Raw genomic sequence first — 27173 nt, 5'->3', positions numbered from 1 at the left:
CAACATTCTACCTATCCTTAAACCAAATGTCACTTTCGTCTCGTTACTGAGCCGCCTCCCCACCGAGGAGCTCAGTCTCTTGTTATCCACACTTCCCCCAATCGTAACAAGCAAGAAACCTGTCGTAGGCAGGGCTTCTGCCCCTTTCTCCATCTTCAAGAGCAAGAGTACCTCATTTTCAGATGCCAGATACCGCAGTGTCTTGGTTCATTGATGACTTCTAGGTACACATCACCTTTCATAGCTTTGTTGGCCGCCGACGTATCCCAATCATCAAGGCTGAAATAGGGAGCACCGCGATTGCTGGGAGCAGCCCTTCCCATGAATCATGCTTGCAAACTATGATGACTGGACCTCAGTCGGTATGTCTGGCCCAGTGCGATCCCCTGGGGAATCCGGGAAATGGTTCTCGTCTGGTCCTGACTGATTTGAATGATTGTGATACATGTCCTCAGATGTGCTGGGCTCCTGAGGCGGGTCCTGGGCGGCCGCATTTTCTCCTCGAGATGCAGGTTTCTTGCCGCTCTTTCTGGCTTTCCGACTTTTCTCCTTGGCCTTTTCGAGAAGTCGTTTGCGATCTGCTTCTTCCTGTCGGCGACGGCGGTCTTTCATCTCATACTGTCGGATCAAGGCTTTGGGTGGTACTCCAAATATCATCTCGTATTCACAGAATTCGCAAATCCATTCGTCAGCTGTTTTGGCGGGATCCCGCCGCGCCTCTTGACGACGACGACGCGCAGCCCTTTCGAGTGATCTGTCTAGGCGTCGTTTGCTGTCTCGACGAGAACTTCCGGAGCCTCGACTAGCTGCCACGGAAGACCCATCGTGAGGGGCAACACTGCCGGGTGGTAGGGAGCCAGGGCTAGTCTGAGTGGACATGCTGTGCTTGCTCGAGTGGCCTAGCGGCTATGTCAGTAAATCAAAGTCTCGACTGTACAACATGTACTCACCAGGCCACTGAATCGTGCCAGGAACTTGGGAATCACAGGTGAAAGTAAACTGGGTCGATGCTGGAGTCGATCTTGTTGCGATAGAGTATTGCTGAAGCAGACTCACGTTCTCCTGTCCCTGAGGTCGAAGTTTCTCGGCGTTTGCGATAGCATTTGATATTATACCACTGCCCTCTTGCTCTGTGTTCACGTTAGCAGCTGGCTTTCAGTTATAAGGAAGATGCGCAGTTGTGGAAGAAGCATTGGGGGGGGGGGGGGGGGAATCCCACCAGCCCGGCGGCAGTGCAAATTGTCACCGGAAGAGATATGGAAGATGGTGTGCAAGTCTCCGTTCCGTTTTATGCTGTTAGCCGAAAGCTATGGAGCGCAGAGCAGGAAACTCCATGGCTGAACAGCCTCTCCATAACGAAAGACGTAGCGGCATAACGTGTTTAGAAACTCAGCCGAATGCTAACGCTAGTGATAAATCCACGTGTAGAGGTTTGGAAGCACAGCAACAAAGCATGAACAAAGTAGAGAATGATTAACGTACCGCCCGTTGTCCACTGAGATGCAGTGGCTTTTGAGCCTCGTCCAGCCCATGCATTACTATTGCCATCAGACAACGCTCGCAGCGGGCTTCTGCCATTCCTCGAACGCCCAAGCCTGCCCCGCCCAGGCCCTGATATCCCCTGATTGTTGGATGAAAAAGTGCCTGTCGTTGGATGCGAGACTGAGTGGGAGTGCGCCCGGTCGTTATGCGATTCCTCGGTAGGAGAATGTCCTGCACTAGCCGAAATGGCAATCTCATTATTCGAGCCCTGGGTACCATTAACAGAAAGCTCCCCAACGGAAGGAATTTTCCGCTTCTTTTTGTTGTTCGTGTTTTCAAATACGTCATAACCATCCACAGAGGACGTTGCGGAAAGCGGCGGTTGTGGATCAGAGATATCTGGCTTTGAGGATCGTTGAGTCCCGCGAGTCAAGATCTCCGGGGGTGATCTAGTAACAAGAGTGCTTCGCAAAGCCGGCTCTTCATCGTCGACATCTGGCAGCCCCAGCCCGTTTCGTCGAGGGGTATAGTTGCAGCCCTCCTCCGCTCGACGAGTTTGTTGAGATGGGCTTGTAGAACATGCCCGTGGCGGGCTCGTGTTTTCCCTGAAGTTGTATGGTGGGTAATAAAAGAGAGGCGTAGTTTCGTGAGTTGAAGGAGGATACGCTATTGTCTCTACGGTCCCTGGTGAGAGCTTCTCGCGCAGTCGACGTTTCGGTAACGGCCGAATCGGTCGGTCTGGGAATAGTGACGATACGGTATCTGGCGACATGTTGAGATTGTGACCTGCGCGTGAACGAACATTTCGCGTTAGCACGTAGATCACCAGAGCGATGAAGAGAATCGCCACAATTATAGCGAAGTTCGACATGGTCGCAGATGGTATTGGAAGAGTTGTTGACACCGTCAGAAGCTGCTCAGCCTTGCTGGCAGTTGAAAGCAGTTGCAGGATCAACACCTGCTACATTGGCAACTGACGGGCCAAATTCAAAACAAATGGAGAGCGTACCCATCGAACATTGTATACCTAGGTAGACTCTGTTCTAAACGACGACAGACACGACAGTCGAAGGGCAAGTGCTGCCAAACGAGGGGTCGGAGCTTGTACAATTCGTTGGCGGCAAACAAATTTGATACTGCAATACTAGTTATACAAGTCGCAGAGAAAAAAAACACCGTGATTTGCAAAAGAATGCCTGTCTCTTCGAAGCTCAGAGGGGTAGACTTGGTTCGGTCGGGCTCTAAAACGTTCTGTGTGAGGGTCAGAACATATCGCCGATATCACGACTGAGTGTTCGGCACAGCACGAGTACCAGTCTGCACCAGCTCGGCTCGTTTCGTACTTGTATCGATTCCTGTAGCAGGTATACGAATGACTGCCAGACTCGCTCGCTCTTGGTCGTTCAAGGTCGGGGCTCGCTTACCCAGTCATGGACGGGGTGATGGAGGGGGTGTTCGTGGACACGAAGGATGGCTTTATATGAGCGTAGACGCCACAGTAGGCACAAAAAGTAGACAAAATTTATCAAGCAAGAATTATCAAAGCGAGTAGCCAGAATAACACAATCTGAAGTCCGTAACGCCCTCAAGGTTGCTGTATTTGAGTGTGATTGAATCACCACCTAGGTACTAATCTGTGGAGGTGCTAAGGTACCTTAGAGGCAGGGCCGTTGGGAGGTGGCGGGTTAGGTAATCAGACTGGTGCCTCCAATATATGAAGGTAATACCTATTGACCATGACTTGTCCCGCCTTCCCGTCTTCTCCAATTCCTACTGACAGCAGCCACAATAAAAAAAGGGACGACCCTGATTGGTGTTTACGATTCTGAGCTTCAACTGTACCTTTCTGATGCTTTTATGCGTAAACCCATCCTGAGTAATCTACCAATACCGAGCTGCAGCGTGGTAAAACAACTGTTTTGTGGCTCACTCGAACAACATGGTATTCAATATTTTCCTGATGTCACTAAGGTAATCAGAAACTGCAGGGCATGCATGGTAGGGCAATTAATATGGAAACAGTCCAAGGTATACTCCGTAAATGATGCGGAAACAATCCGCTCTCAGAGTCTCAAACTGGAAGCCGGCCAATAGCCGCCTGGTCACTCTGATGAGCTGCACCTCAGCGGTGAGTGGGCACTAAACCTTGCCTCCGTAAGAGGCTTTCAGGTTCGTGAACCCCAAAAGACCCCTGTAGTTTGAGCTTGTTAGTGAGCTCAGTCTGCACAGCGAGCGCTATAATTTTATGTTCTGCAGGTGGCCGCGCAGTGGTTCCACCGGCTTTTGCTTTGGGAAGGATCCCAAGCAAAGTGAGACCCGCGCCCACCTTCCTGCCCACCACACATGCCCATGCCCATGCCCGGGCTTCTTCGTCCTCTTCCTCCTCCTCGTTCCGAAGAAAGCTTCCACCCACTCGTCTCTCATACTCATCGTTGCGGCAACTCTCCGTGTCATGACCACGGCGTTCTCACTCGGTCTCGACATGCTTGCTTGCCAATCCGTCCTTCGATACCGTCGCCCTTACTTGACATTCTTCTTTCAGTAGTCGCACTCGTCGCTGGTCACTACCTAGCCAGCTTCAACAATCTTTATTCCTTGCTCACCACCACCAATTCTCGCGATTTCCTTTCCTCTCAACTTCTCGATCGGCGCCGGGAAGAGCACATCTACTCTATTTTGTTCCACGCGCCGTTGTCGGTTCCCACAACCTCTCCCTCGTCCTCCTTCGTCCATCTTCTCCTCTGTCACCTCAGATCGGTGACCCGGCTCCCTCAATGGCACCACCCTCGCCGCGACGGTCATCAAGAGCCCGCGCCACCAATTCACAATCCCAACAGTCATCTGTATCCTCAAGCACGTCTGGTCGAGTTGAGAGGAATACGAGATCAGTCGCCAAACCCTCTTCCAACAAGTCTACACCCAGTGCCTCTTTGTCCTCTGAGCCATTTGAAGATCTTGACGATACCCTCCTCGGTCGAAGGCGAAAGCGCAACCACGAAGACGAAAACGATAAGACTTCGAAACCCGATAATTTTGGAATGGCGAATGGCAGCGACGACCTCCCAGAAGAGGAGGACGAAGCCGTGCGATGTATCTGTGATGTAGAAGAATACCCGGGCCGCCCACCCGTGGAAGGTGCCGACCTGGATTTCTTCAATGCCATAGAATTTACTGAAGAAGTTACCGGCTTCTTCGTTCAATGCGACATTTGCAAGGTCTGGCAGCACGGCGCCTGTGTTGGCATCTTTAGCGCTGAGAGCTCCCCCGAGGAATATTTTTGCGAGCAATGCCGCAAAGATCTTCATAAAATATACACTGCAAGCAACGGGTAAGTGAATTTACCATCTTGTTGTTTTTGCTGTCAAGACGGATTTCATGTCTGAAACTTCTGGCTGCTTGGATTCCCGGGCAATGCATGTTGATGGCCCTCCTACGAACCTGACTACTGACAAGTTTTGTTTTCAGCCAAAAATGGTCCAAGTATGTCCCCCATAACCGGCCGTCGCGCGCAACGTCTCGAGCCACCTCAATTGCCAAGGAAGGCAATCGCTCACCCAAGACTGGCACGAGCAAGAACTCGCGCCCAACTTCCGCCTCACAAACCTCGAAACGTCGATCCACAATGAATAGCCGCGACCGAGCTTATGAAGACGAGCAACTCCTGCGCGCCATTGAAGCAAGTAAAGAAGATGTCCCTCAAGATGGACAAGAAACCATGACCCGACGAGCGAAACGGGGACGAAGCGATAGTGAAGAATCAGTCGCTGTGAATGCCCGGCCACGGGATGAGAAACTGGCATCACTAAGGAACCCGTTAAGTGTAAAGCGACAGAGAACCAATTCGATGTCACCTTCACCCCCCACTGAGCTGGTCGAGGCTCAAAGTTACAACGAATCAGATGACGATGTTAACACTCGAAATGGAGCCAAGAACGCTCGTAACAGCAAGAACCAGCGAACTAAGACGGAGAAGGAGGATAAAGAGCGCCAGCGACAGGAAGCTGCAGATAAAAGGAAAGGCCGCGCGGAAAGGCGACGAGGAGAGGGTAAGTTTGAACGTACATTCTGATTAAGCAGGGTCCTGATCGTTGCATAGATTCTGACCCTTCAGAGGAAACACCTCCCGCCGTGGCTAAACCTCCCGCCACCAAAAGCATCGAGACACCAGTTATTATGGAAACCCCTGCACTTGCGCTGCCCGTTCCCGACACACCCCCTGCGAGCAACCAGACGGTCTCAAGCACCGCCAAGCGCGGCGGCAGAGCTACACATAAGAAGGGCAAAGGCAGAAACCAATACACGAGGGATCGCGATGTGGATGGCGAATCCCCAGCACGATCCATGTCAAGGGACATTCAAAAGAACGGCGAAGAACCCACCCCTACACATACGAAACCCACAAGTGAACATCGACATGGCAAGTCAAAGCCCGCCTTACACCACAAGCTGAATATGGTGGATATGAAGCGGCGTGTCGGCGCCATAATGGATTTCATTTCAAGGACCCAAGTGGACCTTGCAGCGGAAGCAATCCCAGGCACGAACGGAAACGCAAGCAACGCAGAAGCATCGCCGCAAAAGTCCTCAGATTCCCATTCTCTAGAGAATGAGGATACAGTAGACTCTTCCGGAGGCAAAGATTTTAAGGATCTGAACTGTATAGAGATGATGGATGTCCTGACACGAGATATGGTCAAGTGGCAGAATCAGTATACCTGAAGGCAGCATTTTGTTTCAGTAGGTCCTTCATGATGAGACAAGGGATCTGCGCTCGATTTTTTATTTAAGGCGTTTACGGTTAGGAGCATCAAGGGGCGTCACCAGTATCCGCAGCAGATGCAGCAGGCAAAGTTGTATGAGCTTGTCCATAATCTGTGGTCGATATTATTCTTTCTATGGAATCGCTTCGGGAGGCGAAGCTGTTGTTCCAGCTACCTTTCTATATATACCCTAGTACGGCCCGAGGGCTCGGTCATTGGCGTCTTTGCACAATTTGAGAGAGACATGGAGGAGGACAACTCGAATCAAGTTTGGCACGAGATGACAGAATAGGCTTAAATAGTGTACATGGAGTATGCTCTAGTATACAACGAACGTATGGTACAGAAATGAATTCCTGAGAATGCTAGGCGCCTGCCTTTTCTTGTGCAATCGCCTGTTTCTTCTGTTTTTTTGCTTGATTTAGACTCAGAGGAGGGTTGTCTATGGACTGCTGATGCCTCTCTGATCCCTCGTCAGATACATCATCCAGCACAAACTTGCCCATTTTCCCATGTCGCCATAAGTGTAGGATTCTGGAAGCGGCCGATTGCAAATCAGGAACGCCCTTTAGCTTTATTAGGCCATCTTTCCAAGCAACGGCGGTAAGGAACTCATGAACATCGTTGGTGGGTTCGCAGTATCTGCTATACAAGGTCGGCTTGAAGAGGTTCATCCGGTAGAGGAGGTAATCCACCAGTATCTCGGTTGGTATTAACCCGTCTTTTATGCCCTGGACGAGCGCAAATTTTAGCATAGCCTCGCCGTCACGAACGTAGGGGGGGAAGACGCCAGGGGTGTCCACCAGAAAGGCACCATTTAGGCCTACGCCCTTACTCTTCCCCTCTGGGTCGAGGATGCGCACGTTTGTACCAATTTTGCGCGTCACGCCTGCTTGGCCTCCCGTCCTGGCTACCTTGGCCGTTTTCCCCGGTATGCCTCTGAAGCGTAGGGCGTTGAGCACTGAACTCTTGCCGACATTGGGCACTCCGACAACTATGGCCCGCAAACCGACTATTGAATCGTGAGCTACCGCAGCGCTCTTGATCATTTTGAGTAGCTTATCTGTCGTAGAGGGTCTGAGCTTGTCCCAGAAGATGATATTGTCACCGTAAATCTTGCGCAGCGTGTTTTGGAGATTCGGAGTGTCTGTCGTGTAATCGCATTTTGTGTAGATGATGATTCGCTCGTTGCCGGCTATGATGCGATCGAGATTGGGATTGTGTGATGTGAAAGGGATCCGAGCGTCGCGGCATTCGAGAGCAAGAGAGATGTGGCTCTTCATTTTTGTCATGTCGCTGAAGCCCTTGGCATGATGGCCGATAAAGTATGTTTTCGGTATCGAGTTCGGTACGACAAAACTCTGCCGAGGGACAAAATGTGCCATTATTTCGATTCAGTATGATTTTACGAGGTGTGTGTCTTGTTCAAAAGGGGATTGAAGAAGCGCCGTGGCTTGTCGAGTTGGGTATCGTGGAGCATTGAGGTGTGATAGGATGAGGAGGACCCTGAAAAAGAGGACATGATGTAAATCTGATCCCCAGCCTCGCCTTAGCGCCCCACCATGTTCAGCCTCGCCCCTCCGCACGTGCCGATAAGAGCTGGAGATGAAGGGAATTACGTCATGCTCAGCTCTCGGTTAGTGCCTTATCGTCGAGAACCTGTTGAACCAATTGGTATTGGAGAATTGCCCACGCTGTTTAGGACACAGCATGGGGAGATACAACCAAGTGCCGCCTCGCCCTTTACGGCACCGACAAGGGCAAAAAGGTTGTAGAAAGCCAAGGAAACTCGCCAGAGCCAAGAAAAGGCCAAGACTGGGCTTGAGCTTTTTCACTGAACAAAGGCTAAGTTATAGCGAGACTGAGAGAATGATAAGTTGACTCAGAGCCCCCGGGATCGACCATGGGAGTTTTCCAACATGTGCTTCAAATCCTTTGCAGAAACGACAAATCCTGTCTTGTCACTTTGTATCAGGACCGACGTGAACAATGGCTGGGCCAGAGCAGCCTATCCAAGACACTATCAATGTCGTCGAGTGGACGCCAACGCTCGGCTCTGGAAATACCATGACACCAAACACTCAAAATGCCCCAGCTGAGGATGATGCCTCGAGCCCTACAAACGGAGGAGGGCGAGCATCTTGGTACTTTGCAAGACATGGGAAACTTCGGCCCTTTCGACTGCTGAAGGAAGATGTTGTCAACCTCAAGAGTCGATACTTGTCAGATTGGCAGGTATTCAACCAACAGGTGGTTGCAAGTGCAGTCTACATCTTCTTCACAAACCTTCTCCCTGGCATCACTTTCGCCAGTGATCTATACACACTGACCGGCAAATCGTGGGGGACCATCGAGGTTGTGTTCAGCACTGGACTATGCGGCCTCATCTTTTCTCTGTCAGTAACATGTGGACACTCTTTTGTATTGCATTAGACATACATATTGACAAGATCTCCTAGCTTCTCGGGTCAACCTCTTACCATTCTGGGTGTTACAGGCCCATTCTCAGTGCTGGCCGAGAACATCTACGAACTATGCGAGACACACTTTCATGCAAGTCGACAATACAGTGCATGTATACTGGTGGCCGTTAACTAGACTAACACCTCCCAGGTCGAATTTCTACCAGTCATAGCATGGTCCCTAATCCACGCTGGTTGGATGCACTATCTCCTCGCCATCTTCAACGCGCATGACTGGACCATGCAATATGTCACCCATTTCAGCGCCGACATCTTCTCACTCCTCAACAGTGTCATCTACTTCCACAAGGCGGCAATGGAGCTGAAGCGAACCCACGCTCGAGTCTCCCTTGCTGCCTTTCTATATGCTGTTCTTGGAGCGGTGGGAACGTGTCTCCTGGCCATTTTGCTGTCCACAGCAAACTCGTGGAAGCCTATGCTCCATCGATACGTTCGACTTGGACTTACAGAATATGCCGCTGCTATTTCCATCATCATCTGGATCGGAATTCCATATATCGGGGAACTGGCATCATTAGATCATATACGGCTCGAAGTCCAAACCAGCTTTCGACCAACAAACCCAGACAGAACAACTTTCTTTGTTCGCTTCTGGGAGATACCTATCGAATGGGTCTTCTTGTCCATGATCCCGGGCGCCATCGTCACCGTCTTGTTCTACTTTGACCACGAAATCAGCAGCATTATCTGCACCGTGGAACGATATGGAACCAAAAAGCCAGGCGGGTATGCTTGGGATGTTGCCCTCTTAGGAACCACCACCATCCTTTGTGGTATTCTTGGTATTCCTCCTGCAAACGGCCTGTTGCCTCAAGCACCGCTTCACTCAGAATCGTTGATGCATTATGTCATTGAGAGTCCTCCTGCCGAAGAAGGGGAGCAGCCAGGCTCGCCTCGGCCAGTCGCAAGGACATATGAGCAGAGATATTCTCACTTCATTCAAGCTTCTCTTATTCTGGTCTTTGTGTCCCCCCCATTGCAAAGGCTTCTGGGTCTCACACAGACATCAGTGCTGGCTGGTCTGTTCCTCTTCATGGGTTACCAGTCTCTAACTGTCAACCCTATTCTGGAAAGAGTTGTAAACTTACTCACGCCGCCATCTGATCTCCCTGCTCTCCCTGATAATGTTAGCTGGTCCGGTATTCACATGTACACAATCACACAGATCATCATGACAGGCATTGTATTTGGGGTGACGCTGACAGTTGCGGCCCCTGCATTCCCTCTGATCATCATCGCTTTAGTTCCCGTCCGATTGTCGCTCATGAACCGCGTGTGGAGCCGTGAGACGTTGCGATTAGTGGATGGATGGGCTTGTCGGGAGGGCAAACCGGAGGATTCGGATTCAGAGACGATGCAGGTGCAAGGATCTGGAGATGAGGAGAAGGCTTCAGAGAGGAGGTGAGACAACATATTGCTGCTAGTAACAGGGGTCAGAATACCCATATCCAGATACATAAAGATTAGACTTTGCATGAAACCCATATCAACTCCGCAGTAGATTCATTCGTCAGCCCATGCATGTCCCCCGGTACGTGGTGCCTCTCATACGATGATAAGACTACCCCGCATAAACTGCACTTCAGTTCACTCTTCTCTCTACTATCAACTCTCTTATTCAAAACAGTTTAGTGAGCAACTGCAACGCTGATCCATACAACGGTTGAAGTAGGGACCATACAGTCCTGAAAGATACAACTCGCGTCACTGGGCCCTCGCTGGCGATCGAATCACCAACAATTTAACAACCTTGAAGTGAAACACTTCTAATCAAAAGCAATATGTCAACGTCTGTGCAGGGGAAATCCGCGCTTGTCACTGGTGGTGGCTCAGGTGTGCACATGCCAAATACATATGTAGACTTGCAAGGAATTATATTGACTGACCACAAAGCACAGGTATCAACTTGTGTTTTGTCCGTATGCTCCTAGGCAATGGATGTTCGGTCTTCATTGCCGATCTCAAATTGCGGCCCGAAGCTCAACAACTCCTGGAGCAATATCCGTTCCCCGGCGTCGATGGCAAAGCCGGGGTCTTGTTTCAAGAAACCGACGTTACATCTTGGCCACAGTTGACGGCTTCTTGGAAGAAGGCTTTAGAAAAGTTCACAACTGTCGATGTTGTTGTCCCAGGAGCCGGTCTGTTCGAGCCTCAATGGTCCTCCTTCTGGGAACCTCCGAAAACTGAGAGCAACGAGGATAGTGTCTCTCGAGATGATGCCAATGCGGACCCTGGACACTATGCAGTCTTGGATGTGAACTTGGTATCTCCCATTCGGCTCAGTCAACTGGCTATCGGGCATTGGACAAAGACGAAGCAGAAGGGATGCCTTGTACATGTTGGCAGTATGGCAGGCTACTTAGCTGGCATAGCAACACCCTTGTACTTTGCGAGTAAGCATGGCTTGCATGGGTTTGTGAGAGCTTTGGGGGGACTGCGTGATGAACTTGGTATTCGAGTCGGCTGTATTGCTCCCGGCGCAGTAGAGGTAAGCTCGCCAAAGTCTTTGTGAGCCTTTTGAAGACTGCTAATGCATGGCTACCACTAGACTCCTCTGTGGCATGAAGACCCAACCAAAGCAGTCATGCTAGACGATGATACAGTTCTGATAGATCCTCTAGAAGTGGCTCGCGGCATGTGGCAACTTGTCGTCAACCCAGAGTATGGCAACGGTACCATCCTCGAAGTGACCAAGGGAGCAACGAGAGTAGTGCCACTCTTCAATGCATCAGTTCCAACAGGTGAAGGCGTTATGGTACCTGGTTATGATGCTTATAAAGACGCTCTGTATGCGAAGCTAAAAAGGGAGGGCTTGAATGTATGAGGGACGATGTGTCACCGAAGTCCTCGTCGCTCAGACTGCCGTCACATCGTTGGACGGGCATGGAATGGATATCTGACAAAAAGCTCTGTACAGCCTCATATACGCACACGACAGAATATTTATAGATACAGTGGCATTCCCTGCGCATGGATCAGATCAAGGACCGTGAACAGTAAGGATCTGGGGTTCAATTCTTCATAAGCCTCATATCCAATAACAAGAGGGAGACTTCCCTCTGGTAACGGAGCCTTGACCAATATCTGGGCATGTTGTCTCCAAAGCTCTCCTTGTTTTCTCTCAAAACAGAATCACCTATCTGTACAAGTTCCTTTTTTAGAAATAGTTGTGTAGAATCCAAAAGGGCACCCGCAGCGTGCTCCTTTCTGTCACCTCCCAAGAGATTTTGAAAAAGAAAATAGCCTTGTAACTCTCGCAAAATAATAATAATCTGAGATGATTCTCCGCGTAGTAGTAGCAGGGGCCGTTCAGGTGATGGTGGCAAGTAATAAATGACAAATAGTGACATGAAACCCGTAAGATGACCATGATAGACTGCATTGTAGTATCATAGCGCATTGCATAGACAACTAAAGCAATGCCAAACAAGAAGAAAAACAAATCCGTAATTCGCACACCGGATAAGTGAGCTCGCGAAACGAGTTGGGTATCTTGATGAGCTGCCTTCACCATACTGCACTGCTCTTGATTCCTTCTCCCTCCAATTTCCCCTGCTCCACCGCAGACACCCTTTCCCCCAAGACATGGGCTGAAATCATCCTCCTGGCTGCGTAGAAAACGGTCACGATAGAAGAGACGCGTTTTCAGAAATGGTTGGACTGGCCCATGTTGTGATGCTGCTGCTACTTTGGCTCGATCGATAATAATAAAAAATAGGTGTAATGTGTTGTCTTGTCTCAATTTCCGGTCCTTGAATATGTAAATAGTTGAAAAAGAAAAACGGGGTGGCTGTCCAGCCATTATTGGCGAGTCGAGCACGGCAGGCGAATTTGGCTCTAGGTGTCGCATGAAACGTCGATCTACTTGATGTTCTTGAAAAGATCAGAACCCAAGCTTCCGTTGTCCTTTTCAAGATCGGTCAATTCAGGTATCATGGGAGGCGGGGGGGCGGATTGTTTCCTGGGTGTTGGTGCACGAGGACCTTCCTCCATAAATATGGTACTGGCTCGTTTGTTGGGAATCGTCTCTCCGGTCCTCATGCGTCTGAACCAGCCGCTGGTTCTCCTAGACTTGCGCTCGTCGAGGTAGCTTGCACCGCCCTGGCTACTCGGCCGAGCAAGGCCACCGGCGGCGGCGGCGGCGGCCGGGACACTTCCGTTCGATGATATCTGGCCCTCTGCATAAGTGTTATTCAACATGGTTCTACTGAATAGGCGACGGATGCTGCCTTGGCGGCTTGAAGCAGCTGGGCTCAAAGGAGCATCCTCGTCGGCGTAGCGTTTTGTTCCAGCGAGATTACCATTAGAAGAAGCAGTAATGCTTGGCTGAGGGGTGTTCTTGTTGACGTCCTCGGTGACACTGCTGTATGTATCCTGTCCTGGCTCCTTCTTGGATTCGTCCTTGACGTCTTTGGCGGGTGGCGGTGTCTGTGGAGGAGTTGGGACCTTCTGAACAGGTGATTCCGGAGGCGGTGGGATATTGGTACCGTCTGTGATACTACCAAAGTTGAGGTTGAGAGCGGGCAGCTGGAATCGCGAACCTCCGCCGCTCTTGCCAAAAAGAGACGACATAATGGGGGAAATGAGTGAATTGGTGATTCGTGCACGATACGATACGAGGCGGATCGGACGGAGAATGGAAGAAGGCAGGTCGACTCGATGGCGAGGGCCCGAATTCGGAAAGGGGTAAGGTATTCAGCAAAAGAAGGATACCTTGGGCGAAGCGAGGGCCTAGGAGCTCAACAAGAGAATTGGAATGGCAATCAAAACTCTCAATGAAGCTGTAATTGATGACTGGGATCCAGCAAGCGGGTTTAGATGACGAAGCAGAGTCTCAAACTCCCCACAAGAACAGGGCGAAGAGAAAGGAGAGTTCTAGTCAACGGCTTTGACCTGACCGGATGAAGAGGTACCGCAGAATAACGAGGCAAGGTACAGACGCAGACAGCACAGCACAGCACAGTGCTGTAGCGTAGCGTAGCGTAAGGTAGAGGTGGAAAATTGGAGCAAGGGTCTGGTGGCTTGTGGTTGACTGCAAGGTGCAGGGATCCAACACGCGGCGTGGCGTGCTTTTGGTAACAAGGACGATGATCCCAAACGTGGGGAGCAATTGAGGCGATAATGGTTGATGTAGAGAGAGATATTATGAGGTCGTAGATGTTGTAGGATACAAGAGAGGAGAAATCGAATGGAGAGGAGAGAGGAGAGGGGAGAGGGAGGAGAATGTGTTCAGAGGAGAAGAATTGGTGCAAGACCGGGTCTTAGGCTGGAGGAGAGAGCCACGAGAGGTACAGTACGACCTTCCTGATGTAAGTGGAGAATGTCGTGGCTGGCAGCGAACCTAATAAAGCTACTTTGGAAGTACTTGGAGGTTCGAGTGCCACGCAAAAGGTGTTTCCTTTTCCGACCTTGCCCCTGAGAGACCCGGACTGCAGCGAACCCGCTGTCCCATGGACCCTGCTGGAGCCACGCGAGTTGGGCGGGTTTGGGCACGCAAAGTGCTGGCCAGTACCCGCGTTACCAGAAATGGTGATGGGTCTAATCGATTTGGGGGATAGCGGTCCCTCTTGCAGCGTGCGGCTGTCGAGACTTGGAGGTACCGTCAAAGTACTGGCCATCAATCTTGGAAACCATTAATGCAATCACTCAAGACTACCTACGGGACAGACCGAGACTATTGAAGAAAATGACACCAAATGGCGAACTATTCCGAAGCAGCAAGGTTCGTGATACATTGGAAACTCAAAAAAAGAAGCACCGATTGATCCATTGAGTTGATCCTACAAGATTCAAAAGTCAATTCATCATACTCACTACTCCCTTTTCCTTTCTCCCTTACAACTCCGAGAAAACACCCTTTTTCTAACGCCACAGACGTTGTCAAGACTTCGATGAACCACCCATTCGACGGAGAGAGGAAACGTTGGCGCCAACATGTTTCAACCGGGCCTATATCAAACGGTTCCTTGTCGATAATTGAGGTACCTACCTACCTACCTACGGATAGTGACGAGCTGTTATCTGTCAACAGTGCTATACCATTGACCATATTCACAAGCTGCCTTGTTACCGAGATTGCTCTTTCAAATAGCTCGTATCGACTATACTTATCCTCACAAGTACATACCTACTTGCAGATTCAACACGACGACTCGAGCAGCCGAAAGACTCCTTGGTTGGACTGGATTGCGTTTCCACGGGAGACCAGGAACCCGCTCAAAAGACTAAAACATGTTTCACTCACGGCACGATTGTCTTGCCTTTTTCTGTTAGAGCGATTCAAGATCGGACTATCCTCCCTTTATCGTGCATAGGGGAAACAACCTAAGTTTGTGTGATCTACAGTTTTTCCCCTCAAGGTTCCAAGTCCTCGGACCAACCCTACCAACCTCAAGCATTTGCAGGAAAAGGTCCCAATCCCTTTGGGCCGTTTCTCACCATTGCGAGTCATGATAGGGGAAGTATCGTCAAGTACCTCACCCTTCACCGTTCACGAACCGTCCAAACTAGCGCAGTCAGACAATTCTCGTTCCCTTCCTATTCAAGCTATAGAAACTCTGACGCTATTCCCAACTTATCTCTTGTGTTACCCGTCTCGTTGACATCTCCCGATCTAGGAAGGCCCCCGCGTTCCACAAACGCGGGAATGGATCCATCATCCCACCCACGTTCATTAATCTACTTGGACCCTCCAGAATCTTCACCAGGTCCAGAATTTCTGTTTCTCTGACTGGGGATGCGACCCCATTTAATCGCATAATCTAATTGGCTTGTCAACATTTAACGTCATAGAGCTTTAATCGTTTTGACCCGAGCTCGGTTGAACTTGTTTCGTCAAGCTTGAATCAAACGTCAACCTCAATTGAGGAAAGGCAATCAATTTCTTTCTTTATTTCAGTCCGACAATTAATCAACTACCTTGGTAGATACCTTCATCGCAATGGCTAGCTCGCACTGTCTGCGCCTCAGGCCACTCGCCTCCTCAGGCTTTGCAAGGCCCTCGGCTAAGCTCAGTGCTCAATATATGACCCGACTTCCCATGATCGCCGCACGATATAAGTCGGGTCCTTATGGCTACACACAAGCTAAGGCTCTTGTCTTCTCAAAGCCTGGAGACCCAGTCAAAGTTCTCAAGTACGTCTATTGTATATCTCACCGTACCTAGATAAGACTGACAACTGTCTTCAGGCTTCATGGTCACTCCGTCTCCCCTTCTATTCCCTCGGATTCGGTCCTCGTCCGAACTCTCGCCGCTCCCATCAACCCCGCCGATGTCAACACAGTCCAGGGAGTTTATGGCTCTATGCCTCCCTTCACCAACTTAATTGGTACCGCTGAACCTTCCGCCATTCCCGGTAACGAAGGTGTTTTCGAGGTTGTCTCTACAGGCTCACCCTCCTCCTCACTACAGAAAGGCGACTGGGTCATCCCCGCCATCGGCCAGTTCGGTACTTGGAGAACACATGCCATTGCTGAAGCCGATAAGTTTATCAAGATCGATAAGGAGGGCTTGACTCCTACACAAGTCGCGACCGTGAGCGTCAACCCATGCACCGCCTACCGCATCCTGCGACACTATGGACCCAGTGCTGGTCTTCAAGCTGGTATGGGTATGCGCCCCCTTGAAGTTGGCAGTGGTCAATGGTTTATTCAGAATGGTGCCAACTCTGGTGTTGGACGAGCTGCCATCCAATTTGGAAAGCTCTGGGGTTTAAGGAGCATCAACGTTATTCGCGATCGCGAAACACCCAGGGCGACTAACGCTTTGAAGAAGGAGCTCCAAGACCTCGGCGCAGATGTCGTCGTTACCGAAACTCAGTTTCTAGCTTCTCAATGGAAGGATCAACTAGCAGAAATCACCCGCAAGGGTCGTGAGGAGATCGGTCTAGGTCTCAACTGTGTTGGTGGCAAGTCAGCAACCACAATCGCTCGATCGCTCGGCAAAGGCGCTACTATGGTCTCTTATGGTGGCATGGCTAAACAGCCAGTCTCACTACCCCTCGCTCTCCTTATCTTCAAGGATGTTCGTTTCCTTGGTTTCTGGCTCAGCAGACTCAATGAGGAGGATCCTACCGGCAGGAGACATGCCATCAACGATATTCTACAACTCATTCGATCTGGCCAGTTCCGCGACGTCCCTATCGAGGAGGTCAAGTGGGACTGGGAGACAGAGGAGGAGACTCTGCGCAATGCCGTACAGCAGGGCCTTGAGGGATTCCGTAAGGGCAAGGGCATCTTCACTTTTGGCGAGACATAGGCGGGATGGAAATATGTGAATAAGAGTATAATGTACATCGTGATTGGCTGGGCTGGTTGTTCCATCATAAACAGGTGAACCAGGCCTCTGTAGAGTGTGATAAGTAACCACTCCTTAAAAAATGGTCCGACGGGTATACAGACCCGAGTCCTCAACGAAATGCATGACAAATGCAAACAATAGCATCTCAAATATCAAGACCTGGTTTATTGCCTAGCAAAAGCTAATATATATTGTATAAACGCCCCAACTCCTACTGCTTGCGTCATTGCCAATCATTCTATGCCCTGAAAGCCTGTGCCCACTCATGCAACTTGTCAATGACAACAGGGGCATAAGATGTCTGAGCTTCCTCAATGATCCGGTCAAAGTGACTCAATGCCTCTTCTTCACTCAACTCCAAGTGGAAACGGTCTCGGACCTTAAGCACTGCCTTATCAGGCTCAAGTCGGATATCAGGGATGTTGGCATCTACCATGAGACTAAAGAGATTGAGAATAAGATTTGAGTTTTTGCGTAGTGCCGTAAACGCAAGGAAGCAGTACTGCTTGAACTGCTTGTAATGCTCTGAGTTCACGCCGCCCATGCAATCAACCATCTCCTTGGACAGCTTCATCAGAGGCGCAAAAGGCTTGGGATCTCTGCCAAGAATGTAGCCGAAGTCGGCATGGAAGAAGTGACCGTCAGGTGCAAGAAGCAAGTTCTCCAGGTGACGATCGCCAACACCTAGGATATAAGTGATGACACAGTACCCTGCGCAAGATCTTACGTATGTGTCCAGCGTTTCTTGTCGGACGCCAAGTGGCTGATTGTCATCCGGATTGTTAATCTTGAGGTAGGCCAAAGCTGGGTTGTTTTTGAACTTGTTAGCAATACTTGACAAGCTTTGGGATTGTACAAACTGCGAAGCACCGGCAGAAGTACTTGTCGCCAGGATCTTGTAGGGCGACAGCTTGAGGTCAAGGTTCTCTTTCTGCAGCAGTTGATCCATCAGAGTGATGATCTGGATAACAAGCTGATCTTGTCTAAGATCATCGCCCAGCTTGAAGATAATCGCATAGGAGCTCCCCATTGTTGTCTTGAAGGTGCACTTGAACGGGTTTAGTGAAGACTTGAACACAACTGTTTGGTCTGGTATGATGCTTGTAATCAGTACTGAAGGATCAAGCGGCATCGGCAAGGGCGGATCGAATGATAACAACTCGTTTTTGGGATCAGCCAGAAAGTGCTTGACTCGGTCGACCTTCTTCGGAATGGATTCATTCGAGGTTTTGACCTCTTGAGCGATTCTCGAAAGAATAGCAACTAACTCTGCTTGACGTAACAGAGTCTTGCGCGTTTCCTGACCATCTGGCTGTTTGACAAGCTCGGCCATGAAGTCGTATGCGACCTTGCGGTAGATGTTGCGATTATCAAGACCTTGCTCGGGGCTGGCATCGTCACACTCAACCATAAGATACCAGTGGAAATAGTTACCGAGCAAAAAGTTGGAAGCCGCACGCTGGATCAGGAAACGGGCCAGAGATGAATCTTGACTGCTTTCCTCCTCTGAATCTGCTGATATGTGCTCATACTTGAGCGCTTGGACAAGTTGAAGAAGATAAAGCAGAAGTTCCTTGTCGTCGGCTTTTCGTAATCTGTCTACGGCATACGAACGCACAGCAGAGTTGTCGAAAGATGGCCCGAGAAGCTCCAGCGCATCGTCAACATCGATTGCAGTCCAGCGCCCGAGAACTTGAATAGCTTGCCTCGCCTCACCCTGGTCTCTCCAGTTGACAGATTTGACAAACTTTGTCAACGCTCTCTTGTCTCGTGTCAAGTGGTACCGGAATTTCCATACCAGATCTGCCTCCTCTGGGGTGAGGACATGAGTTGGAGAATACGACATGATGAGATTGAGCTCATCTCGAACCTTTGCATTCGGCTTCAAGTTCTTATCAATGATGCCGTGCCGATACGAGCTTCTGAATAGTCTTCGATGCTTGGCCTCTGCAGGGTTGTCTCTGTGTCCAACCTCAGGGTCGTAGACTTTGATGAGCCGCCTACCAGGTGCCGAAGAACTCTCGCCCACGGCATTGATACCTGGGCCGTAATGAACCTCCGGCTGACGATTTGCGATGCTTGCCTGCGAAACCGAAAGATTCTGGAAAGCTGAAATCGGGGGCGGATCGTATTCGTGGTCAGCGAAGACAACGGGGAAATCGAAACGTGGCAACTCCACGTTCAGTAAGAATGTCGACTGTCCAGGGCGACCATCCTTGTTTTCACCATCTCGATTGTCCGGATCATTCTCACCGTTGATAGCTCGTTGCCTCTGGAGCATTTTCATTGACGATTTGGCAGCTTGCAGGCCTCGTTTCTCAAAGCTTCGAAAGACCATCTGATCCAGCCAGTCAACCCGAGGAATCTCGCCCATCTCGTGTTTCTTGAACAAGGTCTCCATCCGTTCTAACTCTTCTGCATCCTTATCTAGTGGAGGGACTTCACCTTTTCGCGATGTTTTCTTCTTTGTCGAAACCAACGCGGGCGTTGTTGAGTTGTCGGTGCCGTCTGCATTCTTGTGTCGGTGGACAAGACACTTTTGTCGTCCTTTCTGTACTTGATTGTCCTCATCAAACATGGGCAGTGTCGTGCCGCCAAACGGAATGGCATGGCCTATGGCCTCTTTGCCGCCAGTCGGTGATAGGTCCCACACTGTTATAGCCAAGCATGAGTTCGCTGGTAAGGAGTCGTATGTGATAGGCAACTGTAGCCACTCATTCCATCTAACTTGGTCAATACGTATGCCATCACAGTCGAGGGGTATCGTACTTTCGCTCGGATCGAAAAGGTTTATAAGCGGTCTGAACAGGGACAGTCAAGGGTTTTGATCCAGCCCAGATCTGTACTGTGACATAAAGGTCAGAGTACGGGCTAGCAGCTCTTGTTAGTGTTTCGCAAAAGTTAGGATAGTAAGCGATGTCGCGCACCCAAGGTTGGACCCAACGTGGCGCAAGTCGGGGCGCTCGAGAAGAGTGGAGTGTTTGAAGGGCGGTTCGTCACCCTCGAGGTTCATACTGCTAAAGGTCAACTTCAGTGTTCCCATGATGGAGGGTTCGAGGGGCATTACATGCGAACGTTCACAGGATGATGGACGTCCTTGGAAGCCGCAAAGGAGAACGGGTCCATACGCCCGTACTCAGACATGATAGGCTATGTCATGCTGTGTAAATAGAAGAGAGGTGGGAATACGCGCAGAGAATGAGAGCTATTGTTAGTGTTGGAGGTTTGGAGTTGCGTTGTGAATACAGGTAGGTAAGGTAGGTACCTTAGGCAGGTTGATGGTACAGTACCTTAGTAGTGGCTGGTACGTGCGATAAGATAAGGCAAAGTGACGTTCACAGCTCAGCTCAGCTCCCGCAGCTTGATCACTGTGGAGAAGATTCAATCAATCCAGTCACATGGCCCCAGTCATAAAGACCGGCTCAGCTCCTCAGCTCAGGTTCCATCCATAGGTAGCACAGTCTCCACAGACATCACTTTGGCTACTATACTAAGCTAATAAGGTATTCAAAGCCAAGATTCATTGACCTCCTCGCTCGATTAGCAATTGAAGGAAACAGGAATGTTTCTTCTTATTCACGCACTTTCCAAATTAATCATTGGCTGAGGCCCCAACCAAGCCTTTGATTGGCTTGTCTATGAATTTCCTCTTGTGGCTATCTTAGGTATGTATAGTACCTAGTTCCTTGATCAGCCGCTGTTACCGCATCATCGAACCTCTACTCCCGGACTGGGGATTGATACTTTTTTACTTTTTGTTTGGCTGCTCACTTCCCAGCCTGTTGATGGGATACTGTACAGTGTAACTACATCCGCCAATGTTCTCTCGTATTTTCATCAACCAAACATCGGCATGTGTCAAAGATTCAATTCCCGAAAATCAGCCAATATGCTACGTAACATTGCTAGTCGAGCTTCTTACAAGTGCCCCTGGATACCTAAGGTACCTTGTGAAGGTATTCAAACACAGACCTGGCAATGACAGTGGCAGTTCTCGATGCCTAATGACCCCAGACTTTCTTATACTTCCCGCCCAGACTAATGGACCAGTCCCAAGCATTGGTTCATTTCATACTGCGTACATACATAAGATAAGTAGGTATTATATGTAGCTACCCTCTGCGGCACTTATATCCCGATCCGCGGTCCTACCTCATAGCGGACATGGATACTGCATAGCTAGGCGCATCCCAATCTTCAAAGCGCATGGCCCAAACCTAGAAGCCACACCATCATCCCAATCAATCAAAAAACTTTAGGCATTTCCTATCCCTGGCCTAGCAAGCCACAGCATCTGAACCTCCTTCACCTATACGGAGTAGGCCTAAGGTCTTAGAGGACCTATCACGTGCGGCCTTTTGAGGCGTCATAACGACCTATAGTAATCTCAACAACCTTCAATTCTCGGACTCGATGCTCTCTCTCTCCCTAGAGCATTGCTCTCTGCTGCTTCGACTCATGTCACGACCTTGGCCCTCCCAAAGAAGGCCAACATGTCTCTTTCGAGACGCACCGATGCCGCCTCCAAGTTTACGTCTTCGGGAAGATATACCCCAGAGGCTATGATAGTCATAGTACGGCCCCTGTCGAATTCGATATTCGAGTACTCGATTTAACACGCCTGATAGACCTGTGCCACTATTTCGCTGTACAATGGCATCGAGCTGCTTCTCCTTATCTTGACATCATCCAGGCGGCATAACGACCTCTTCTCCTGGAGCCTTGCTGTGGCTTCCATTGGTGTGCTGCCGTATGCGAGTGGCTGGCTGGTCCGCTATTTCGATGTTATAGGGGATGTTACCAACATGCTCATCAACAACATTGGCTGGATACTCCTGACTACCGGCCAAGCTCTCGTTCTATATTCTCGACTCAACTTGCTCGTCAAAAGCATCACCATTTTGAAGGTTACGAAATGGGTGATTATCCTTAATGCTCTTATATGACATAGCACAGTTACTGGTCTTTTGTTTGCTATCGGCACGCAGCAAAAGCTCGACCGCAACGGCGCATTCATCAAGGTTCAAAAGGCTCAGCTGGCATTCTTTTGTGCTCAAGATTTCTTACTTTCAGGTCTTTACATTTGGAAAATGATGGAGATCATCAGGAGAAGAGAAACTGAAAACCAGACTCCTCGAATAATCTGGCACCTGTTTGCTATTAATGTGGGAATCGTGCTAGTCGATGTTACGCTCCTCGCCGTTAGCTTTACCAACAATTTCCTGTGGCAACAGGGCATCAAGGCAGTGACCTACTCGGTGAAACTCAAGGTTGAGTTTGTTATACTCGGGAAACTCAGCGACTACGTTCACAAAGGAGGTGAATTAATCAGTGCCGAACATCCTGTGTTTGGATTTGTAGAGATGGAGCCCGAGCCTCCGTCAAGGAAGCAATCGACACAACCATCAGCTGCTCCCGAGGCTACACATTTATAAAGAGTGAGGAAGCAGTCGGCTATTTCTGCTGCAGAGTCTTCGCGCAACCGAGAGTTCATGTCCGATGAAATCGCGACGGATAGAAGCGAAGGCGTTAAAAGGCGTACACTGGACAAGGGCAAAAGTAAATGCATGAATGACTGTTGCAATACTGGCGTTTCGGATTCAAAATAGGGTTATAACTACCCAATGATTAGTCAAATTCTCAAATTTCAAATCACTATAATCTCCTGAGGCCAGTCAGTACATGATGGTATTATAATCATGAGATTGTATGGTGTTACATTATTGGAAGACCATCAGACTGGTCGGTCTATTAAAAGAGTTTCTCGTACATATATACGGTATGATCACAAATTACTACAAATGTTTGTACATCACTCCTCATCTCCTCCTCTATGCTCTGTTCGTACATCATCATCCTCATCACCTCATCATCCTTTACGTCTATTTGTGTCCCTGGAGATGCCAGTCAAACACCTTCATAAACACCTCCTTTCCGTCTCCCTCCAGAACATCTCCATGGCAAGGGACCATGGTATGAAAGTCCCACTTGGCGATCTGCGCCATGCTGTCGTTGAAACTTTCACGGTTCTTGGCGAGGAGATACCAGTTGAATCTCTGTAACCACTTGGTATCACCACGGGGGTTCTGAACGCATGCGAAAAGCTTGCCAACAGCTCCATCGGCGGGCAATTCGGATTCGGGCACTTTACTGTACTGCTCGGTGGGGGGTAGGTTAAAGAGAAGATCAGCCTGGATCAGGACTTGCTCAGGCTTGTAGAAGAAGACAATCTCAAGGTTGGCGTGGCCGTCGACGTATTCATAGTCAAAGTCGGCATCGAAGTCGGGGTCAATCTTGATTTCCCGCTTGTTTTCCTTCTTGAAGACAACAGCAAACTCATCATCGTTGATCTTAGGATCGTCGGTCTGCTTGGCTCGCTTTTCTGGCAGACCCTCTGGGCCGATGATCTTGGCTGAAGGGTACTCGTTTTTCCACTCAGAAATGAAGATATGGTGCTCATAGTCCAGAGCAACGATATAGCGGACGTCGCCTCCCATCTCCACGACTTTGGCTTGGGTGGCTTTGGTGAGTGCGACTGGTGAGAAGATGGCAAGGCCTCCAGAGGTGAGTTTGACTATTGGAGGTCAGTATTGCGCTCAAGTTACTTTGTATGAGTAGGTAGGTAGGTAGGAGAGCATACCTAGAGTGCCTCGGCCACCGATCTTGACCTTTCCAAATCGTGAAAAGGGGACTGAGAAAGTGGCAATGTTGGGGGTGACATTTCGAATGACCATGACATGATCAGGGTCTGAAGGGATGAGTTTGGACGACATTTCTGCAGAGTTGGAGATTTCTGATTGTGTGCTGAGGTTGTGATTCTGTGCTGGTAGAGTGAGAGAGGTTGTGAGTTTGGGTCTGTTGATTGATGATGTTGCAATATGACGTTGAAGACGAATGACGTTGGAGTCGTGCGTTGGAGTCTGTTTATTAAAGGCACGTGAAAATAGAAAGAATCTTTGTTGGTGCTGGAATGATCTGGATGTGTTGATGTTTAAGTATTGAATTCGAGACGTCGGACGTATCATGACGAGCAAGGAAATTAATTAACTAATTAATTAATTAATTAATTGTCATCCAATGTCGAGGCGGAGCCTTGAACGCGAACTTGAATTGGTAATGCCTACGGATACTCCAGTTGAGGATACCTTAGAACCTAGAATTCATTCGTCTTTGCATTTCTTCAATGACATCAACATTCCGATCCCACTAACAATCAATCGGCCGACTCTGGCTGTGTTGGCCCGAGACCCTGGAAATCGGGACTGCTAACTCAAGCGTCAATAGTGGATAACTACAACGGACCAGCATGTGAGTGTTGTTGGTGCTGTAGGCATTTGAAATACCGTAGACTCACTAACTCATACGCTCTCTTAGGCTGGGATGCAGCGCAAAGTACTAATCAGTTCTCTTATCTACCATGTACCTGGTAACTTAAACGTTCCCTGGCAAATAGGACAATTGATTGATTCCAAATATCTTTTCAACGTTTTGTAGGTAGCTTGATCCATCCGGCACGTTACTTCACCCCGAGAGCCCGATACAAGAGTTCAACCTCGGCTCAATAAGGACTCTTCGGTACGTGTATACTTTTCTGGTCAAATGAACGAATTCAGCTGAATTATCTGGAAGCTCGTCGGTTTCGGATATTTTGGACATGAAAGATAACTCAATACCGAATATGATATTGTACTCCGTTCTGTTTCGGAGTATAGACAGCTTGGACTCTACAATCCAGACCAAGAGAACAACACCAAGCAAAACTAACACACACACATACACACATATCTATATTATATATATATATCTTCGAAAGCGACTGTTAACAAGAAAAAAAGAAGAAGAAAAGAAAAACAATAATCCCGGAACCCCCACCCACTATCATTTCCATCAGCCACCTGTCGGTTTGTATGTCTTGATTACCAAGACTGCACTTTCAACGACATCTGTGAAACAAGCCCATGATGGAGTTACAAACGAAGTCAGAAGTTGCCAAACAACACTCATAACGGCCAACGTCCAGGATAGCAATACCCCCGGAAGCCCCAAGATATACCCTAAAGAGCTTGTATAATAAGACATCAAAGTTAATGTCCACGACGGTTGTGTCGCCATGTACGTCAACATATGATCCCTCGTCTGGCCGTTGGCAATTTCCCACAGGTCTCTTTCCTGGCGTACATCTAACCACCAGCCAAGAACATACAGGAAGAAAAGAATGTTGAAAGCGACCACCTCCACATACGGAGGTGGGGTGGGGAATTTCAGCGCTTTGCCGTCGTTATCCACGGTCCTACGCCTGACGAGACGGCGAAAAAACCAGGAGATAAGTCGATAGACAAACGCAAAGGCAAGACACCAAGCCCAGACCTGTTCAAGTATAAACTTCCTCACCAGCAATATCAAGACCCGAGACCACTTTTTCAAGGATTGGAAGCTACCAGAAGTCTTTGTGGATGATTGTGAAAGGGCAATATCAGCGGAAGCCCCTTCAGTAGGATCTGGATCCGGATCATCGCCGCCATCGCTGTTCCCTGGTGCTGGCGTGTTCGCCTCTTGGGATGCTTCCGGTATGTTTGAGCATTCACCAGTGCCGTTGCTCGACATGTCTTTAGCAGGGCCATCTCCTTTCTTGTCTTCAGAGACAGCCTCCTTCTCATCATCGCTGTCCTTCTGTGGAGTATTCTCCTCCTTCAGACTACTCTGCCACCTGTTGGGTGAAGGCATGATGGTGCCTTGAAGACCCCTCTTCTGTTGCTCTTTTCCCTCTTCGGCCATTTCTTCGACTTCGGTATCCTCACTATCCGAGTCTTCAGCATCAGCCAGAGAGGATGTGGTACTGAACTCTTCATTGAGTTGCTGCCCAAGAGCAAATGCGTCGTCTATAAGGAGTCCCTCACCTATGCGAGGATGCCTATAACCCTGAGCAGCGACAGCCTCCTGCTTAAAAGGAGGTTTGGCGAGTATCTTGTCAAGAGCATCGTCAGGCTCGTCACTATGCAACTCGGAATCATTGAGTTCCTGCCATAGAGATCTTCCTGTGTACCGCCTCTTGGGCCGGGTCGCTGTGGGTGGTCTAGAGGCCGTCATGGAGGTGCGACGAGCCGGTCCTTTCGGATTACCATAAGTTTGCGATCGGTTGTACAGCCCAGAAATAGCTGAGTTCTCGTTTAGACCTCTTAAGGTCTTTTCCATACGTATAGCATTCTGTCTCTGACGAGAATGGCGAGAGCGTCTTGGCTGCCAATTGGCCTGTTGGCTACCTATGATCCTCTCAGCAACTTTGGCACGCTCGAAAGCCTTCCCAGCACTGCCAACGCGTTTGTACATGGAAGTTCGACGTTTTGGTACGGGCTTTTCTGGCTTCTGCTCAAGGTTTGATGCAGGATTAGGGGGCCTGTTCCTCTCCATCCCGAGCAACCGATGTCGTAAATTACGCTCTTCTTGGTCGCTTCGTGACGTGTACGTCTGAAATTGTTCCTTCAAAATAGATACCAGAACTTTGAGTTGGCGCTTGGTCTCCTTGTCCTGGCTCTGTTGTGTGGTACAGACACATTCGAGCAGGTCTTGGAGCGATTCAAGTGCCTTCTTTTTAAAATCTTGCATGACTTGGATGGCCTTCTTTGGAAATTTGGAAGGCTCTTTCAGACATTTTTCTTCGTAAAATTGTTCTAGACTTGACGTAAGGCTGTCCTTCTCACGATCCCATTCCGCGGCTGTTTCAGTAATTCGATCCTCGAGGTTCTTTTCAAATTCGACGAAGGGATCAGTAACTGACATCTTGACTGACTGGGTACTTAAACAAAGGTGGATTTGAATTTGGAGCTGTGAGAAATTTGCTGCACGACTCCCGGGTTAATGTGACAAAAGCAACTAGTTTTGCCATGCAACAATGTGAAAAGGATTATCGAAACAGTCGCTAGTACTCGACCAAGAGACACGATGAGTAGGAGGTAGTTATGAAGAGATTAAACAAGCGGCTTGCAGCTGCGTGGATGCCTTTGTCGATTCAGATTATTTGGATCGGACGCTTCTCTTTGACACTGTTGGCAATGTGTCAGAAATAAAACGGGCGCAGACCTTTTATCGTGAGCAAGCAGTCTTACACAAAGAGTCATCGCCGCCAACTGAGCATCTCTTCATTACTGTCCC

General features: G+C 49.3%; 9 protein-coding genes across 9 annotated transcripts; 4 read left to right on the top strand and 5 right to left on the bottom strand.

The window, feature by feature from the left end:
- Positions 1-339: 339 nt before the first annotated feature.
- FSUBG_11264 (uncharacterized protein) lies at positions 340-2353 on the bottom strand (the record flags this gene model as incomplete). The annotated part of the gene is made up of 3 exons (XM_036675928.1): positions 340-899; positions 951-1130; positions 1483-2353. The coding sequence occupies 3 exons, from the start codon at positions 2351-2353 to the stop codon at positions 340-342; spliced, it is 1611 nt and encodes a 536-aa protein (XP_036533281.1).
- A 1903-nt stretch (positions 2354-4256) lies between these two features.
- FSUBG_11263 (CTI6 Cyc8-Tup1 interacting) lies at positions 4257-6201 on the top strand (the record flags this gene model as incomplete). The annotated part of the gene is made up of 3 exons (XM_036675927.1): positions 4257-4810; positions 4936-5528; positions 5579-6201. 3 exons carry the CDS (start codon positions 4257-4259, stop codon positions 6199-6201), a joined length of 1770 nt encoding a protein of 589 aa, XP_036533280.1.
- Positions 6202-6607: 406 nt separating this feature from the next.
- Positions 6608-7525, bottom strand: FSUBG_11262 (MTG1 Peripheral GTPase of the mitochondrial inner membrane essential for respiratory competence; the record flags this gene model as incomplete). Its single annotated transcript, XM_036675926.1, has 1 exon — positions 6608-7525. One exon carries the CDS (start codon positions 7523-7525, stop codon positions 6608-6610), a length of 918 nt encoding a protein of 305 aa, XP_036533279.1.
- Positions 7526-8231: 706 nt separating this feature from the next.
- Positions 8232-11725, top strand: FSUBG_11261 (Hco3-transporter family; the record flags this gene model as incomplete). Its single annotated transcript, XM_036675925.1, has 7 exons — positions 8232-8638; positions 8702-8817; positions 8878-10126; positions 10503-10558; positions 10624-11213; positions 11274-11543; positions 11675-11725. The coding sequence occupies 7 exons, from the start codon at positions 8232-8234 to the stop codon at positions 11723-11725; spliced, it is 2739 nt and encodes a 912-aa protein (XP_036533278.1).
- An 861-nt stretch (positions 11726-12586) lies between these two features.
- Positions 12587-13297, bottom strand: FSUBG_11260 (uncharacterized protein; the record flags this gene model as incomplete). The annotated part of the gene is made up of 1 exon (XM_036675924.1): positions 12587-13297. One exon carries the CDS (start codon positions 13295-13297, stop codon positions 12587-12589), a length of 711 nt encoding a protein of 236 aa, XP_036533277.1.
- A 2368-nt stretch (positions 13298-15665) lies between these two features.
- Positions 15666-16982, top strand: FSUBG_11259 (mitochondrial trans-2-enoyl reductase; the record flags this gene model as incomplete). Its single annotated transcript, XM_036675922.1, has 2 exons — positions 15666-15859; positions 15914-16982. 2 exons carry the CDS (start codon positions 15666-15668, stop codon positions 16980-16982), a joined length of 1263 nt encoding a protein of 420 aa, XP_036533276.1.
- Positions 16983-17262: 280 nt separating this feature from the next.
- FSUBG_11258 (phosphatidylinositol 3-kinase) lies at positions 17263-20067 on the bottom strand (the record flags this gene model as incomplete). The annotated part of the gene is made up of 3 exons (XM_036675921.1): positions 17263-19747; positions 19794-19895; positions 19952-20067. The coding sequence occupies 3 exons, from the start codon at positions 20065-20067 to the stop codon at positions 17263-17265; spliced, it is 2703 nt and encodes a 900-aa protein (XP_036533275.1).
- A 1450-nt stretch (positions 20068-21517) lies between these two features.
- FSUBG_11257 (uncharacterized protein) lies at positions 21518-22459 on the top strand (the record flags this gene model as incomplete). The annotated part of the gene is made up of 3 exons (XM_036675920.1): positions 21518-21598; positions 21653-21943; positions 22013-22459. 3 exons carry the CDS (start codon positions 21518-21520, stop codon positions 22457-22459), a joined length of 819 nt encoding a protein of 272 aa, XP_036533274.1.
- A 447-nt stretch (positions 22460-22906) lies between these two features.
- FSUBG_11256 (uncharacterized protein) lies at positions 22907-26801 on the bottom strand (the record flags this gene model as incomplete). Its single annotated transcript, XM_036675919.1, has 3 exons — positions 22907-23598; positions 23665-23999; positions 25228-26801. 3 exons carry the CDS (start codon positions 26799-26801, stop codon positions 22907-22909), a joined length of 2601 nt encoding a protein of 866 aa, XP_036533273.1.
- Positions 26802-27173: the final 372 nt, after the last annotated feature.

Source organism: Fusarium subglutinans (assembly GCF_013396075.1).
Source record: "Fusarium subglutinans strain NRRL 66333 chromosome Unknown NRRL66333_c0000210, whole genome shotgun sequence".
NCBI classification, from domain to species: Eukaryota; Fungi; Ascomycota; class Sordariomycetes; order Hypocreales; family Nectriaceae; genus Fusarium; species Fusarium subglutinans.
The sequence above is the reverse complement of the archived record's forward strand: the minus strand, read 5'-3'. Positions and strand labels throughout refer to the sequence as shown.